The sequence below is a fragment of the Polyodon spathula genome, chromosome 6, assembly GCF_017654505.1.
Source record: "Polyodon spathula isolate WHYD16114869_AA chromosome 6, ASM1765450v1, whole genome shotgun sequence".
Classification (NCBI taxonomy): Eukaryota; Metazoa; Chordata; class Actinopteri; order Acipenseriformes; family Polyodontidae; genus Polyodon; species Polyodon spathula.
Genome location: NC_054539.1, coordinates 7702946 through 7717637, shown reverse-complemented (window position 1 = coordinate 7717637; position 14692 = coordinate 7702946). Strand labels below are relative to the sequence as shown.

At 40.5% G+C, this 14692-nt stretch overlaps 1 protein-coding gene across 10 annotated transcripts in view; it reads right to left on the bottom strand.

Moving 5' to 3' along the window:
- The window catches only part of LOC121316754 (latent-transforming growth factor beta-binding protein 1-like), a 130564-nt gene that overhangs the window by 19541 nt on the left and 96331 nt on the right, over positions 1-14692 (bottom strand). For 5 of the 10 annotated variants that reach the window (XM_041251898.1, XM_041251900.1, XM_041251902.1 and 2 more), the window contains 4 exons: positions 14522-14644; positions 12081-12209; positions 10699-10827; positions 5250-5393 (listed from right to left, as the gene is read on the bottom strand). In XM_041251898.1, the coding sequence (XP_041107832.1) occupies positions 5250-5393; positions 10699-10827; positions 12081-12209; positions 14522-14644 (525 nt within the window). The remainder of the gene's footprint in view (positions 1-5249; positions 5394-10698; positions 10828-12080; positions 12210-14521; positions 14645-14692) is intronic. The other 5 variants (XM_041251904.1, XM_041251907.1, XM_041251906.1 and 2 more) reach the window with 2 other exon arrangements.

Genomic DNA, 14692 nt, shown 5'->3' with positions numbered 1-14692 from the left:
ATCAGAAAAGGGTAGGTTTAGCGTTAGGGTTATATCATGCAAAAAGATTTACACATTAAGTACACATGTACATAGTGTGTAACTACTGTGTAACTACACAGTAATTAATGCTTTCAGACTCCACTACCCTTCCTGTAAGAAGGACCGGTGGACTCCATAAACATGTGCTAACCCGTTGTATGGTTTTGTGGTAGAGCTCAGGAAATGAAACACAGAGATCAAATATACTCCCACTATAATAATGGTGGAGTTATCTTTCCTGTTAAATCTAACATTTCCCATGGATACACTTGTTACCATTCCTGAGTGGGAAAGCACAATTCTAAGTAAGTCAGCGGATATGACCACAGAGAAATTTGATAGAATGCAACTAAGAGTATAATGATATAATATCATATGCAGAAAGACCGATTTTCCACCGCGTTACAAACCAAACCCGTGACATTTGACCTGTACTGTGCTGTATACAGTGTTGTTCACTTCAAATCTGCTTCTATAATTACATATTAGATCTCATTAAGACTGACTTGGACCCATACAGTGCCTTTTACATTTACAGAAAACCTGTGGAAATGGTAAAAAGACAGGAGTTACAGACTGTATAATGATAATAATAGGAATGAGTAAATGCTGTTTTGCTGGACTTAAAACTTTCATTGACCAATAATTACTCTACAAGAGCACAGGCTATTACTTTAGCTAAATATATCCTTTTTTTTAAGAAAATAAACTGTGGTCCAATTCTGATTATGTTTTATTAAATAAATAGGACTAGGCCCCCACCACCCCCCCTCTTTCTTTTAGTCACAAAGTATATATTTATTTTTCTCCCACTGGGATGAACAGGTTCTGCTTTCCATTAACATTACCAGTCTACCTAGTGATGACTCCTTTGAGACGGCCTAATGAACAGCACGCTGCTGCTCGCAGTACATCCGTGCACTGGGACTGTGAGATCGTGCGCGGCCCGCTGGGATAGACACGCCAGTGGGTGTCTGGAGGACTGAGCTGGAGAGATATTGAATATTTGCAGCAACTAGGATTTAAGGACTAAGACAATATAAAAAACTATATGAATATTATTGTGATCTTTTATTTAACATCATGCAATCAAAGAAACTACAAAATGATATCACAAAAGTCTACCGGAAGCCATAATAGTAGTATAGTTACAGTGGCTTGCGAAAGTATTGACCCCCCTTGGCATTTTTCCTATTTTGTTGCCTTACAACCTGGAATTAAAGTGGACTTTCTGGGGGTTTGTATCATTTGATTTACACAACATGCCTACCACTTTGAAGATGCAAAATATTTTTTATTGTGAAACAAACAAGAAATAAGACAAAAAAACAGAAAACTTGAGCGTGCATAACTATTCACCCCCCCAAAGTCAATACTTTGTAGAGCCACCTTTTGCAGCAATTACAGCTGCAAGTCTCTTGGGGTATGTATCTTTAAGCTTGGCACATCTAGCCACTGGGATTTTTGTCCATTCTTCAAGGCAAAACTGCTCCAGCTCCTTCAAGTTGGATGGGTTCTGCTGGTGTACAGCAATCTTTAAGTCATACCACAGATTACCAATTGGATTGAGGTCTGGGTTTTGACTAGGCCATTCCAAGGCATTTAAATGTTTCCCTTTAAACCACCCGAGTGTTGCTTTAGCAGTATGCTTAGGGTCATTGTCCTGCTGGAAGGTGAACCTCCGTCCCAGTCTCAAATCTCTGGAAGACTGAAACAGGTTTCCCTCAAGTATTTCCCTGTATTTAGCGCCATCCATCATTCCTTCAATTCTGACCAGTTTCCCAGTCCTTGCCGATGAAAAACATCCCCATAGCATGATGCTGCCACCACCATGCTTCACTGTGGGGATGGTGTTCTCGGGGTGTTGGTGTTTGTTATCGAGGTGTTGGGTTTGCGCCAGACATAGCGTTTTCCTTGATGGCCAAAAAGCTCAATTTTAGTCTCATCTGACCAGAGTACCTTCTTCCATATGTTTGGGGAGTCTCCCACATGCCTTTTGGCGAACACCAAACGTGTTTGCTTATTTTTTTCTTTAAGCAATGGCTTTTTTCTGGCCACTCTTCCGTAAAGCCCAGCTCTGTGGAGTGTACGGCTTAAAGTGGTCCTATGGACAGATACTCCAATCTCCGCTGTGGAGCTTTGCAGCTCCTTCAGGGTTATCTCTGGTCTCTTTGTTGCCTCTCTGATTAATACCCTCCTTGCCTGGTCTGTGAGTTTTGGTGGGCGTCCCTCTCTTGCCAGGTTTGTTGTGGTGCCATATTCTTTTCATTTTTTAATAATGGCTTTAATGGTGCTCCGTGGGATGTTCAAAGTTTCGGATATTTTTTTATAACCCAACGCTGACCTGTACTTCTCCACAACTTTGTCCCTGACCTGTTTGGAGAGCTCCTTGGTCTTCATGGTGCTGCTTGCTTGGTGGTGCCCCTTGCTTAGTGGTGTTGCAGACTCTGGGGCCTTTCAGAACAGGTGTATATATACTGAGATCATGTGACACTTAGATTGCACACAGGTAGACTTTATTTAACTAATTATGTGATTTCTGAAGGTAATTGGTTGCATCAGATCTTATTTAGAGGCTTAATAGCAAAGGGGGTGAATACATATGCACGCACCACTTTTCTGTTATAATATTAGTTATTTTTTTCATTTCACTTCACCAATTTGGACTATTTTGTGTATGTCCATTACATGAAATCCAAATAAAAATCCATTTGAATTCCAGGTTGTAAGGCAACAAAATAGGAAAAATGCCAAGGGGGGTCAATACTTTCACAAGCCACTGTAATTGTTCATTTTTGTCTGTTTTTTCGTTATGTATATAGAAAACTACAATGCGGATGTAATTCAATATGTTAACATAACATTATGCAGCAGGTTTCATTTGACTTTATGAAGTAAAATTAGATAGAGAATTCTTTAGGGTAATGCAAAACTTTTGGCCACAGTTGTAGTCTCTCAAACACATTCCCCTCTCAACCCCAACAGCACTGTGACTCGGCACTGGATGTGCCAAGACCTTGTCTGTATAAAGTCCAGGAAAAAGGAGAAACTCTCCACTGCTCCCCTGCTGTTTAGAACTGGGCCTTGCAGACAATGGGAGGAAATTACAGCAACCCTGAACCATTGGCTTAGAAGGAGGAAGTAATTGGAGATATCTTCCCCTTCTGCGTCCCAGCTTGGTTTTGCCATAAATTCAGAACCTGAAAAAAGTAAATGGGGACGTCGGGCTGCTGAGAATGAGGGGCGACGGTGATGGCAATCTGGTTCAGTGTAACTGGGGGCGGCTGGTGAAGGTTTTTGGGATGGAAGCGGGGGGAGCCAGCTGGTCCCTCCTAGTCCGTGGGGGATCTGAGCTCAGAGCAATGGGGGCTGATTTTTAAGCTCACTCCCGTGACTTCAGGCTTGAGCAAGGGCACGATGATGCTCTGGGGCGGCTTTTTGACCAGGCAGTTTTTATTAATGGCCCTTATTTTGAACTGGACCGAGATCTGCTGTACTGGGTCGATAAATTGTCCCAGACCGGGGAAGTGTGTCACCAGTTAATTTGCCGCAGCTGGCTCAAGCTATTCCCCTGGCTAGAAACATGGGTAGGGATACAATCAAGACGAGGCTCGTGTCACAGTTCTATTGGCTGGGAATAGAGGTGCATTGTCTTTGTGTGGAGTGCAGCCCTAGAGCTTCCACAAGCTCCACTTGTGGAAACTCTGGTTGAGTGCACAGGGGTAGACATGGTGGGACCACAGGAAAAGAGTGCGTAAGGGAAACAAGCATCTATTGGTCATTGTGGATTATGCTGCACATTATCCTGAAGCCATCACACTCCGCTCCACATCTGCCAGCTCTGTCACCAATGAGCTTGTCAAGGTTTTCTACCGGGTAGGTATTATGTCATGGCTGATCAGCAAACCATTCAACCAACACGATTCATTACATGTTGGATTTGCGCAAGCGCCTGGAGACCACTGGAAAGTGGGCTCGGGATAACTTGCGATGGGCCCAGCACAGACAAGAGACCACTAATAACTGGGGGGCCCAATTGTGCGTGTTACAGTCAGGAGATAAAGCGCTTCTATTCTTCTCAGTACTCCAAACTCCTGCCAAAGTGGCAAGGGCCCTTTGAGGTGGACTACAAGTTCCACCAGCCAGGACGCCAGAAAGAAGCACATATTTACCACGTCCCCTCCTGAAGCCCTGGAGGCAGAGGGAGGCATTGTTAATTTTGCCTTTCCTGATGTGTCCTCTTCTGTCCCGGGGCGCACTTATGTAGCTCGCCACCATATAGAAACAAAGCCGAGAGCGCATGTTTGCCAAAATGCAGACTTCTTCTCTCGGGAAGGCGTGGGGTTGTAGATATTCGAATGGATTGCTGGGGCCATTTTGAGGGGGAAGGTATATGATAAGGGAGACCTGTCACTGACTGATTCGCTCAGACGCGCCACAGGAGACACGCTGCCAAGCAACGGACTGAGAGGGAAACCCAGCCAGGCTCAGAATGATCGTGAGTCCCTGGTTGGCTGGCAGGGGCATGTCGGGGGGAGCATCTGACCATAAAATGGCACTATACTACACACACAGCCTCTTCCACAATCAGCTTTGCTGCAGTGAAACAAAACAAAAGTAGCAAGAGAAAACAGACGACCAAGACTGGCGTGGGAAGAGTGGACCAAGAAAATAAGTAAGTCTTTAAATTGTAACCTGTGGGTTAGTTTAAGGGATCACTGCACAATCTCTTAAAAGTATAGGCTGTGGGTGTAGAATAACTCTCCCAGAGTGTGGGACCCTTTGTTTAGAGAGGTAGCTTGGTCACCTTTTGTTTTTTTGCTTGGTCACCTTTTGTTTTTAGTTGTGTTTTTTAGTGTTTTTCTTTTGGACACTTGTGTCACTGTTGTTGGGAAAACCTGTGACTTATTTTACACCTGTGTGTATCGCAATGTGCTGGGGTTTGCCATTGTTGGTACCTTAGCAGCAGCCAGGTGCAACTACAACAACACGACCTGCAATAATTGTTGTGAAATAAATCTGCGCGTCTGTGAGGAGTTGACAGCATCAACCTCTGTGTTCGTCTGCTCACTACCAAGTGAATCATTCACTCCCCTTCCATAGAATACAAAAAAACTGACTAGAATTACTGTAAAGATCACAAAAAATAAACAGCAAAAAAAAACACAGTCTATAAATATATCATTTAACGGTGACATGCTGTAAAACAAGGCTATTTTTCCAGTTACCTGGAGGGGCGAAGGAGTGGCACTGCCCTGTCATGGGATCATACTCATCTGTCTCATTGGCGCACATGCAGAGGAAGGAGCCTTCCACATTGTCACAGAGGGCATCTCCGCACACTCCAGTCAACATCTCGCATTCATTCACATCTGGGGAGACAGAGAGAGCAAGCTCAGGGCTCTGGAACGAGTGAACTTACAGCTCTTTGAATGTCTGATTTGCACAGCTGAAGATTCCAATACATAACCCTGAATTTATGAATGTGTACAATTGCTAGGGGTTTGCTGGTATGTTCTGTTGTTTATTTCAGTAGTTTAACATAAAACAGTGCTGGCCAGCAAGTGTCAGGAAGTTATTTAACATCCATCGCCATTGCCGCCACATGTCAAGAGTGAAATGGTAGAAAAGGCTGTAACGGTAGTATGTACAGTATGACTCATTAGTGAACTCTACAATGTGGTATGTGGAGAACTTAATATCCAATTAATCTAATAAATGAACATCTACTGTAGTGCTGTATAGTGTGTGATGTCACAGACGGTTCTGTCATGTCCCTTTTGTGCTATAAGTCATTAGATCCATTTGCATGAAAGGCCTCTGTTGCAAGGGTGTGCGGTTCTTTGATGAACTCAAATTTAGTTAAAATGTGTTTGCCCACTGATGATGGGAATGAGAATGTAGAGATGGGAGCCCAGCTAACAAGATTTCAGTTTTTGCAGGCATCAGGTTTTTAAAGACTGTCACCCACAAGGTCAGGCCGGCCTGCTGAAAGTTCCAAACCTCTCTTATCAGGCAAAAACATATTTTTTAATTAGACTCAGAGCCTTAAAACATTCTAATCCAATGAGAGCAGAATGGCAAACTATACGGAACGGAGTTAATATGCCAGAAGCAATCGAACTAGGTTCAATTATAGTAAGAGAAAACAAAAGTATTTAAATAAATAAGAAACCTAATATAATAACATTAAGTAAATGTATGCGCAGTCCTGGGTTTTAATATTCAAGGTTGCATTTGCTGTTAAGCAGATGCCTAATTAAAAATTAACATCTTGCCTTCTGTGTATATCAATGACGTAAAATAAAATTACAATTTATAATAGATTGCTATATTGAAGTATCTGAATTAGAAATACATGTTATAAAATCATTTAATGTATAAACTGGAACTTTGCATATACAGTGAACCAATTTGTAACCTCATTCTTATCTGCCTGTAGTAAAAGCAGTGTTTTTTGAAAAGCTGGAGATCCCCTCTATAATGAGTGATCTCGTTAATATTAACAAATAAAATACCTTTGGATAACAGAAGATTGGAGTTTATATTAAAATAAACATTTTCTATATATAAGAGAAATTAATTAGAACCTGGCAAGAAGAAATGGGAACGAAAAGTGTAGCGTTAAGCTAAAAACTGGTTTAAAATAATGAGTATTAGAAAATGCTTACGGTAGTGACTCATATTATTCAACCCTAAAATTGGCAAAAGGATAGGTTGTCTCAAAACCTGCTTCAACTAGATTTTTTATAAACAGGGAAAAAGGTCGGAGTTAGTTCAGTGATTATAAAACTATTACATTCTAATATGTTAGCAGTGGCCTGTATTTAGATTAAAATAACTAGACATTGCACTGAAATCTTAAATGACTTCATAACAGATCAATAGAGTAAAATAAAATTATTGAAGTATCTGAATTGGAAATAAACTGTTGAAAGAACATAGTAAAAGTTTATTATAACAGAAGCATGGCATTGACAATATTGTAAACATATTGTTAAGACACATTTGAGATAATGTTCATTTAATTTAATCAATGTAAACATTAGTTCAGTTTCTCTTTTAGACATTACAATATCAATTAAACTGAAGAATATAAATGTTTAGTTTATATAAAGGTTTTACTGCAATAAAAACAAGAACTGATAGGTTTGACTATTGAACAATAAAGTGTAAACTGTATTTAATAACTGTAGTACACAATAGACTTACTGGAAGAAAAATAGCCTTGCCTGTAGCAGAATCGTGTTAGACCTGGAAGGTTCTCTTTGGCAGTCAAAGCAAGATGTACTGGTCATTAGCAGTTTTGAATCTAAGTTCTTTCTATAATGAGCAAAATTAACTCTCTTCATGATATCATAGAAATTAATGAAAACTTGGCAGTCGAAGTGAGCATTTGATTTAAATTAGAAAAGCCATCTACAGTATCAGTCCTTATCAGTTAAGTAGCAATTTTTATTTGGGATAATGTTTGCACGCCAAAAATAACTTCATGCGGTGAATTTGGAAAAGTGCTTACAGTGGAGTTTCATATTAATTAAAACACTAGCCTTGGCAAGTAAACAGGGTGTCTGAAACCTACTTGTGCAGGCACATTTTTAGGAACAGACAGGTCAGATTTAGTCCAAGCATGGTACAGTTAATATGAGACTATTATAATTAACATGTTCTTTATAGCTTAAATTTAAATGAAAATAACTGAACTAACCACTGTATGCTTAGTGATTTTATACAGGGGCTTAAGATAAACCACTACAGTCTTTGTCCAATACTTTGTTAACACACCTTTATATGAAAGTAAACTAATCTGAAAGACTGACAAGATATGCTGCTCAGAGGGAATATATTGTAGACCCAGGTTAATATAATCACACAAAACGTTTATGTTATATATAAAACAGCATCTCTTTTAATACACATATAAACTTGTATCTTATTGTATTGTATTATAGCAAGGATCCTGTGAACTTTGGTTCACCTGATTTTTTGGTTGGAAATCAGAACTACAAGATCATCTTCTAATATTTTTGGAAAGGAGTTATATCCAATTAATTTTGAAGGTTGATTTTTTTTAAATCCAATTAGTTTTAAAAAATAGTTGACCAGATCCTTCTAGAATATATCATTAACTCAAATACAAGAACTGTCAAGGCAGATTGATGACCAGATTTAATTGGGACTCCTGATGTATTCAATGAGGGAAAATCCTACAAGACCCCATTCGATACCATTGAACTTGATCTTGCAAGCTGACGTGGTCCTTGCTCTGAAGGTCTATGAAAAGCCAATTGCTGTTTGGTAAAATTTAGAATGCTCTACCTTTTGAAGACAGTTCTTATTTTTCAACATATCCTACACGACACTTCCATATATTTTGGAAGGTAAGCAGATATTTGAATTTAATATCTCTTTTATATTGATGCATCGCTATAAGGTATAGGATTTATGTTTTTGTCCAAGAGAGTGATATATTAGATGTTCTAGAATTTAGCAGTGGGCGTTTTTAGCTTATTGCATGACTAGCCTAAGGGATAAGCATATGATAACTATATTTGTATTACTATATGTGTACTGCTTGGCCAGGAATAGTATTTAACTATCTTAAACATAAAGTACCGGATAATGCTGTATTGGAGTCTCTGTCTGCTGAGCTGCGTCTGGCTACTCAACTGGTGGAGCCTGTTTCTTTAAGCACAGCAGAGAGACCAGGTTGTGACTCTCAGTCTCTACCTCTGTGTAGGGCTTAATCTGCCTTTCCAGCAGTTGCTTAGAAATTGCACAGTACACACAGCTAGGCGTTTTGCTCTGGCTATGGTGTATCCCTTTCCTTTAAATCAATATCAAGTAAGTATGGAAAGATATTTTACTTTTCACCCGACGCAGCATGACCTCTAATCATGCAGTAACAGAAACCTGCACGGGTGGTACGACATGTTTTATGCATTAATGGTGATGTTTTAAACTTGATGATAATTAATGATGGCATCAATCAATGTCCTGGCAAAGCTCTTGGTTTAACTGTCATGAGGATACTAACAAGCTTATTGGAAGTTACAGAAAGTTTCAGCCACTGTTCTCTAATCACGTGTTGGCTACAGCACTGATACATTTCCTATCTGGGTTTCAACCAGACCATAACACTGCAAACTCCCCTGCTGTAAGAGGCTCTGGTCCAGATGTCCTATTAATATATTTTAGCAGTGGTGGCTCATGACTTTTTGGACTTGTGAGACACAAATCACTACATACGCACACATACTCAATGGCTAACGTACTAAAAGTAAATATACTTTGTTCAGCTGATCGCAAATATGCCTCCGCTGAGAGCATTTTAATGCATTCAAATAATATACTGCAGTTGCTATGTAAACTATACCCCCATCAATTAAAAAAAGCAACATTAGCACTATAAACAACACACAACTTACAGAATTGCGGATACAAGTTTTTATAATCAACTCACAAATCAGAAACTTAAAACCACAAATTATTTAGTTCTTCAAGTCATTATGTGACACCAGCGTGGAACATTCGCTATAAAGACACAAATAAAATATCACAAAATCAATAATACAAAAAAAGGCAGCTTGTCATGTCATGGCAAGTAATTGACAGTTGTACCGTTAAGAGATGGAATCTTGCCTTATTTAGTTGAAAGAAAGAAACATGGCCAACAATAGTTTGTTCACAGCACTACCTTACATTTTATGAACTCTGTGCCGTATTCGTTTACCATCTTTCTTCAAAATCTCCAGTGCTTGTGTTATTCAGCTTCCTTAACAATTGAATATCTCTCTTCTTGGGATCTTAGTATAAAACCTATTTTCCTCAGGTCGCATATAATATCAGATTGAACTAAAAATATTAAATCGTACAAATTCAAGCTGCTCCAAATCCAGTAGGTGCCTCACCAAGCAGTGGTTACCATAGCAACGCCTTCAGAAAGGAACTCCCCAGTGTGGTGAGTTGCCATGGTAGCAAGCAGCTTGGCAAGGCACTCAAGGTTTGTGCCCGACACAGCACTACATTGTTCCAGCTTTCTGGCGTTGTGCTTTTGCTACTAGTGAAAACAAGTTGTTTTAAATAATGTCACCAGCGCTTGTGTGGCCTTTAATGTAATTAATACGATTAACTGTGCTTAAATGTTTTTTTAGCCTTTGGGAATTATTGGCGAGGCCATGCCTCTGGCATGCTGCAACAGGTCTCCTACACAAGTGATGTGCTAGTTGATTTTTTACATCTATCGATATTCTATAAAATCCAAACTCTATGTTTATTTTAAAGTCTGTAGATTTTGAATAACATAATAAAACTGCCATTTGTCAAACTGTTCTAGACTGTTGTTAATGATGCTACCTAAAGTCTAGAACAGCTTCAAGAATCTGTATTCAATAAAAACTGGCTTTAAAATAAAGATTCTTTAAAAACCTGATGACATAAAGCAATGATTTTAACCTGTAATACTGTGTGTCTCTGTATTAGTGTGCTTACACCTGTGTGTACTAGTGTGTGTGTAGGTGTGTGTGTGTGTGTTTGCTTTTTTGTGTGTGATAGTGTGTGTGCATGTGTACATGCCAGTCAGTGTGTTCCAGTGTGTGTCTATGTGTTTATGTGTCTCTGTGTTAGTGTGTCAGTCTGTGTTAGTGTGTGTGCATGTGTGTAAAAGCAGCCACCCACCGATGCAGCCACGGCCGTCCTGAGAGTCCTGAAAGCCCTGGTCACAGAGGCAGCGGAACGAGCCAGCTGTATTTTCACAGAACCCGTGGCCACCGCACACAGTGCCATTTACAGAACACTCGTCAACATCTGCAAACAAGACATTAGAGAAATCATCGTCAGACTACATTCCACTTGGCAGACGTCTTCACATGGCCTTGTGGGAACAGTCCTCAAAGAAGCAGAAGCCATCTGCTAACAAAGCTGAAAACTGGAAGGGAATTACATACATGTATATAATTTATACAGGTTACACAGATGCTGCATTTCTAACAAAAAATAAATAAATGAAAAGAACAAATTCCCGAAATGACATACGTCAGCTGTGGTTTCAATGAAGTAAGGATGCAGTACTGGATGTTTTATCACTACAACTTAAAAATGCAAATAAAAAAAAGAGAAGAAAAAGCAGCAATAAGAAGTTTCCCTGGCTAGATAACCTGAACAATTACGGTACCTGTGCATATACTAACATCAATGGATATTCTAACTGCCTTACAACAGCTATTGCAATCCAGTAGTTTAAGAGGATGTTGAGTTTTCCAGGGTGAAATCTATCCCAGAGTTACAAGAAACACAAGAACAACCAGAAACAGGAGGAACAAACCATCTCATAAACCCCACAGAATATGGAAATAATACAGTTTTACAACAGCACATGGAAAACAAATACCAATGCGGAAGCAGCTATGTTGTACGAAGCAAAGGCACAGCAGACATGTAACTAACTACATTGCTACCCGGGGATGCCTATAAAGTGAGCAACTAATGCGTATCTACAAAGCAGCTGCAGGCCATGTACTGCACTTTGTAATGAACAACAGATATGTGTTCTGTGTCTCAGTTAGTGCTCAGTTCAGCTCATACATTACCGGACCAACAGATCTGCTACAGGTGACTGAGCTCAGCGGATATGGAAATCAAGAGGTACAGAGCTTTCCATCATGTAAGCTGACAACCACCACTTTACATGTTAAGAGGCTGTTGGAGACACACAGATCTCCTGTATCGCAGCAGACCGTTTTCTTACATATGACTGCAAGGGTAAAACAAAACCAGGGTAGTTATAGGGATATGTGCATTCACTTTCTTAGGCATTACCCGGTTTCATTTACCACAGAGTACAATGTAATCAATGTATTCAAAGCCAGTGCATTAAACTAACTGCACATTCGAGAACGCAGCATAACTACAATCACACTGATAGCCCATGCTGGACAGTCTACACCATGCAGCACTGGGACCAATTTCAGCTCTTTTTACAGCTCTACAGAGGTTTCTACAACACTTTCTAATCAGAAGCTGGACGGCCACCAGGAGCTGCTTCAGAAAGGACAACTCACCAACACAGATCCCATTGGGCTCTTGTCTGTGACCGGGTGGGCAGTCCACGATGCAGTGGTACGAGCCCTGTGTGTTTTCACAGCGCCACGTCTTGCAGATATGGCTGTATTCCTTACACTCATCAATGTCTGTGCAAGATCAAATTGGTTATATATCTCAGGACACAAGTCGTCAGGAAGGTTTACGACAGGGGTTGTTACAAGGTTAACAGGACAGGCTACAGATACAATAAGAGGGGTTTCTGCACTCGCAGAACGATGGGCTCTGAAGAAAGAAACAGAAAATGTTCTACCAGCCAAATCTGATGGAAGCTGTCAGTGCTAGTGTTATGAATTATGTATACAGATTATTAGGTTAAAATGGAGAGTGTCTGGGCCTATATTTCCCTTCAGCAGGTGAAGTGCTAGAGTTATGGTTAGGGGCAGGTCTTTTTAGAATAGAATGCACCAGATTCAAGAGGCAGGGAAGGATTATGGCAATGAGGATTTTGGCATTGGGGTTGTGGTTGTAGGCTATTTCCCATCTACCATGATCACTTTAGATACCACAGGCTACTTTTATAGGATACGCCAGTTTTTCCATTGATACAAAATAATGACGCTAACCTTTATCTATTCTATATCAGTATTCATTAGATAGTGTGGGTGGAACATCAAGTCTACCTGGAAACTGTAAAACATACTACAAACTAGGTCATATTATGTATAGTACGGGATTATTGTATTCCCATCCATTGTAAGTGTGATCTTGTTTGGCTGGATCAATATGTACCTACAATGTTATATAAAATATCTAGCCTAAGCTTTTAAATTAAACGTGTTCATCCAAAGAGCATGGAGATTTTTCTGTAGTGCCCTACCATCATTAGCAACGTATATAAATAAACACATAAAACTATTTAGAGCCAGGTCCAGTAATTGTGTTTAAAACATGCATACACCTTAGTCATCATTAATCTAGGACAAGATGTTGATGTCATTTAAAAAAAACAGCTCACACAGGGATTGTTACTATTACTAAACATAATGATCAAAGCTCCTCAGAGGGACAGAACAGGTAAGAGCTATATTTTTTAACTAGAAATCTGCCATCTGGACTACTTCAGATGCTTGCTTTAGGATCATAGTTCAACCAGCTTCCGTTCAGTCTCTATCTTCTATTGCTACAGTAAATTAACCAAAAGGGGAATATGGCTAGACAATAAATGTCACTGGATAGAGACAGGGGCGCTCCATACAGATTTCTTTCCCATCCCTGTTCTTTATTGGTCCATAAACAACCCTGACCCCCTCTGCATTCTGTAATATACACCACAGACACAGCGGGCTCCGCCTTTCTGTGAATTCTCTGTGGATCTCTGGATCAGGGGCCACAGGAAGCTATGTACACAGGCAATGAGTGGAGCAGACACCGCACATGTGGACAGGCAGGGCTGTGTTTCCTTATGAAGGAATGGAACCGCATCTTGATCATCAGATTGAAGGGGAAATATGTAGCTCAGTTTGTCCTCAGGGGAATCCTTCCAGGAGATGCATAGATTTAGAAGGAAAGCCGTTCAATAACAATAAAGTAATTTGGGAACACAAAATAAGGGGGACTGCACAGCTGGGACAGCTATTCTTGCAATTAGTGCTAACCAACATATGCTGTACAGTAGGACACTTTTAAGAGCTGCCAGCATAGGGGGCTCCCTAGTGGCGCATCTGGTAAAGGCACTCCGCATGGAGTGCAGGATGCGCCCTATAGCCTGGACGTCACTGGTTCAAGTACAGGCTATTCCACTGTCGACTGTGGATGGAAGCTCCCAGATGGCGGCGCACAATGCTCGGGGTGGGGGTGGAGTGGTCAGGCTTAGGTTGGCCAGGGTGTCCTCAGCTCACTGCACACCAGCAGTAGACTGGCCAGGTGCCTGTGGGCTTGCCTGTAAGCTGCATTGTCCTCCGACGCTATAGCGGGCCTGCAGTGAAAAAAAGTGGTCGGCTGACGGCACCCACTTCAGAAGACAGCGTGTGTATTCATCTTCGCCACTCCTGAGTCAGCGCAGGGGTGGTAGCGGTGGGCTGAGCCTAAATACAATTGGGCTTTTCAAATTGGGAGAAAAACAGGGTAAAAATGAATTGCTGACTACTAAATTAAAAAAAAAAAAAAAGGAGTTGCCAGTGCCAGACATTGAATATTCCACCCTTTCTAGCTACTGCACCCACAGGTTCATAATACTCAACAGAACACCAGTTTCTTCATATATTAAGGGGTGCTGAAAAATTGCAGTTCAGCCAATTGAAAACAGATGGCAGCCAGCAAGAATAAAAAAAACTCTAATGGCTATTAGAGATGACACAAAAAAGAAGTTATGACACATGGGAAATGTAAATGAATCCCAGACCCCACCACATTAAAGAGTTCTGCAATGCACAGACTACACAACTATTAACAGGGTTACCGATGCAAGTTTCATTAGCCGGCTTTAGGCGATAACCTTGAGCGCAATCACATCTATAGGAGCCATAGGTGTTGACGCACATGCCACTGTGACATTTGGTATCGTCTGTACATTCATCCAGATCTGGAAAAAACACATACCTGTTTGAGTTAACGCACACATACAGTATGC